This window comes from Aplysia californica, unplaced genomic scaffold (genome assembly GCF_000002075.1).
Source record: "Aplysia californica isolate F4 #8 unplaced genomic scaffold, AplCal3.0 scaffold00042, whole genome shotgun sequence".
Classification (NCBI taxonomy): domain Eukaryota; kingdom Metazoa; phylum Mollusca; class Gastropoda; order Aplysiida; family Aplysiidae; genus Aplysia; species Aplysia californica.
The window spans coordinates 2038280-2039469 of record NW_004797312.1 but is presented as its reverse complement, the minus strand read 5'-3'; the positions used below and the strand labels follow the sequence as shown (position 1 = coordinate 2039469).

Here is a 1190-nt window from a genome sequence, read left to right as displayed (position 1 = left end):
GAAGTGATGGGGTCAGAGGGGGAGACTTAATTAAAGGGTAGTGACCATAGTCCTGTATAATACCAGGATGTCCTCAGAGTTTGAGACACACATCCACTTCCCTCTCCTTGCAAAGAGAGACCAAATTTGAAACGAATTTATTGTGTCATCCTCCCTAACTCTCAATAAAGGTAAATGAAATATCGTCCCGCCTACCTTGGCAACATCCTGGCACAGAGCGAACTTAAACAGCTGGTCAAGCTTGATGTTCTGGTTCCAGATGATGTCCTGGGGACAGAGGGGTATGGTCAGCTGACGTCACAAGGGTCAAACAGAACAAAATGTCAAAATGGCCAGGAGGAAGAAGCTGTAGATTCATCCTCCATTAGCTTCTGATTACATGGGGGAAAAGGAATTTGAGGTAAAAACAGTTGTATTCGAGAAAAAAAAAGAGTTGTAATCGAGGGAAAAGCAGTTGTATTCGAGATTTTAAAAAAAGAGTTGTATTCGAGGTAAAAGCAGTTGTATTCGAGTAAAAAAACCCAGTTGTATTCGAGGTAAACAATTCGAAGAAAAAGCATGAATTTCGTTCCCGTAGTGCACCAACCCCCTAAGCGCCACTGACAGATTTTACAGGAGAAGCAAAAAACTGATTATTTCCTTTATTTCTTAATATTTTAGAAAACCTTTCAACTTTTACATATAAAATATGATTCTATATTTTTCCCACATGTTGCTTGAAGTTGTAAAATGAATAATTGCAAATTTTGTATTTGATTTTCACGCATCTTTCAACGTTCAGTCTGTCAAAAAACAACAACAACCCAATTGCATTGCACCTTCAAATTTGCTGTAAGACATTACAAACTTGTTAAAGATAAAAAGAAGAAGTACACCCACATTGACCCATATACCTGCAGACTTCCCTTCGGGCAGTACTCCCACAACAACAGTACACATACTCTAGTGGCACCCTCCAACCACCCACCATGACCCACATACCTGCAGACTTCCCTTAGGGCAGTACTCCCACAACAACAGGATCCGGCCTGGGTCCACGCATGCGCCGACAAACGCCGTGACGTTCTGGTGCTTCAGCTCAATCAGCTTGGGAGGGAAGACAGGTAAACAGTGTCACGTGACCTTTTTTAAAAAACTTTCTTCTTCTTCTTCTTCTTCTTCTTCTTCTTCTTCTTCTTCTTCTTCTTCTT

At 41.0% G+C, this 1190-nt stretch overlaps 1 protein-coding gene across 1 annotated transcript in view; it reads right to left on the bottom strand.

Moving 5' to 3' along the window:
- Window positions 1-1190, bottom strand: part of LOC101861023 — a gene marked incomplete in the record, with an annotated part of 48099 nt that overhangs the window by 7682 nt on the left and 39227 nt on the right. Inside the window, 2 exon segments of the mRNA XM_035968158.1 lie at window positions 196-267; window positions 982-1086. Of these exon segments, the coding sequence (XP_035824051.1) occupies window positions 196-267; window positions 982-1086 (177 nt within the window).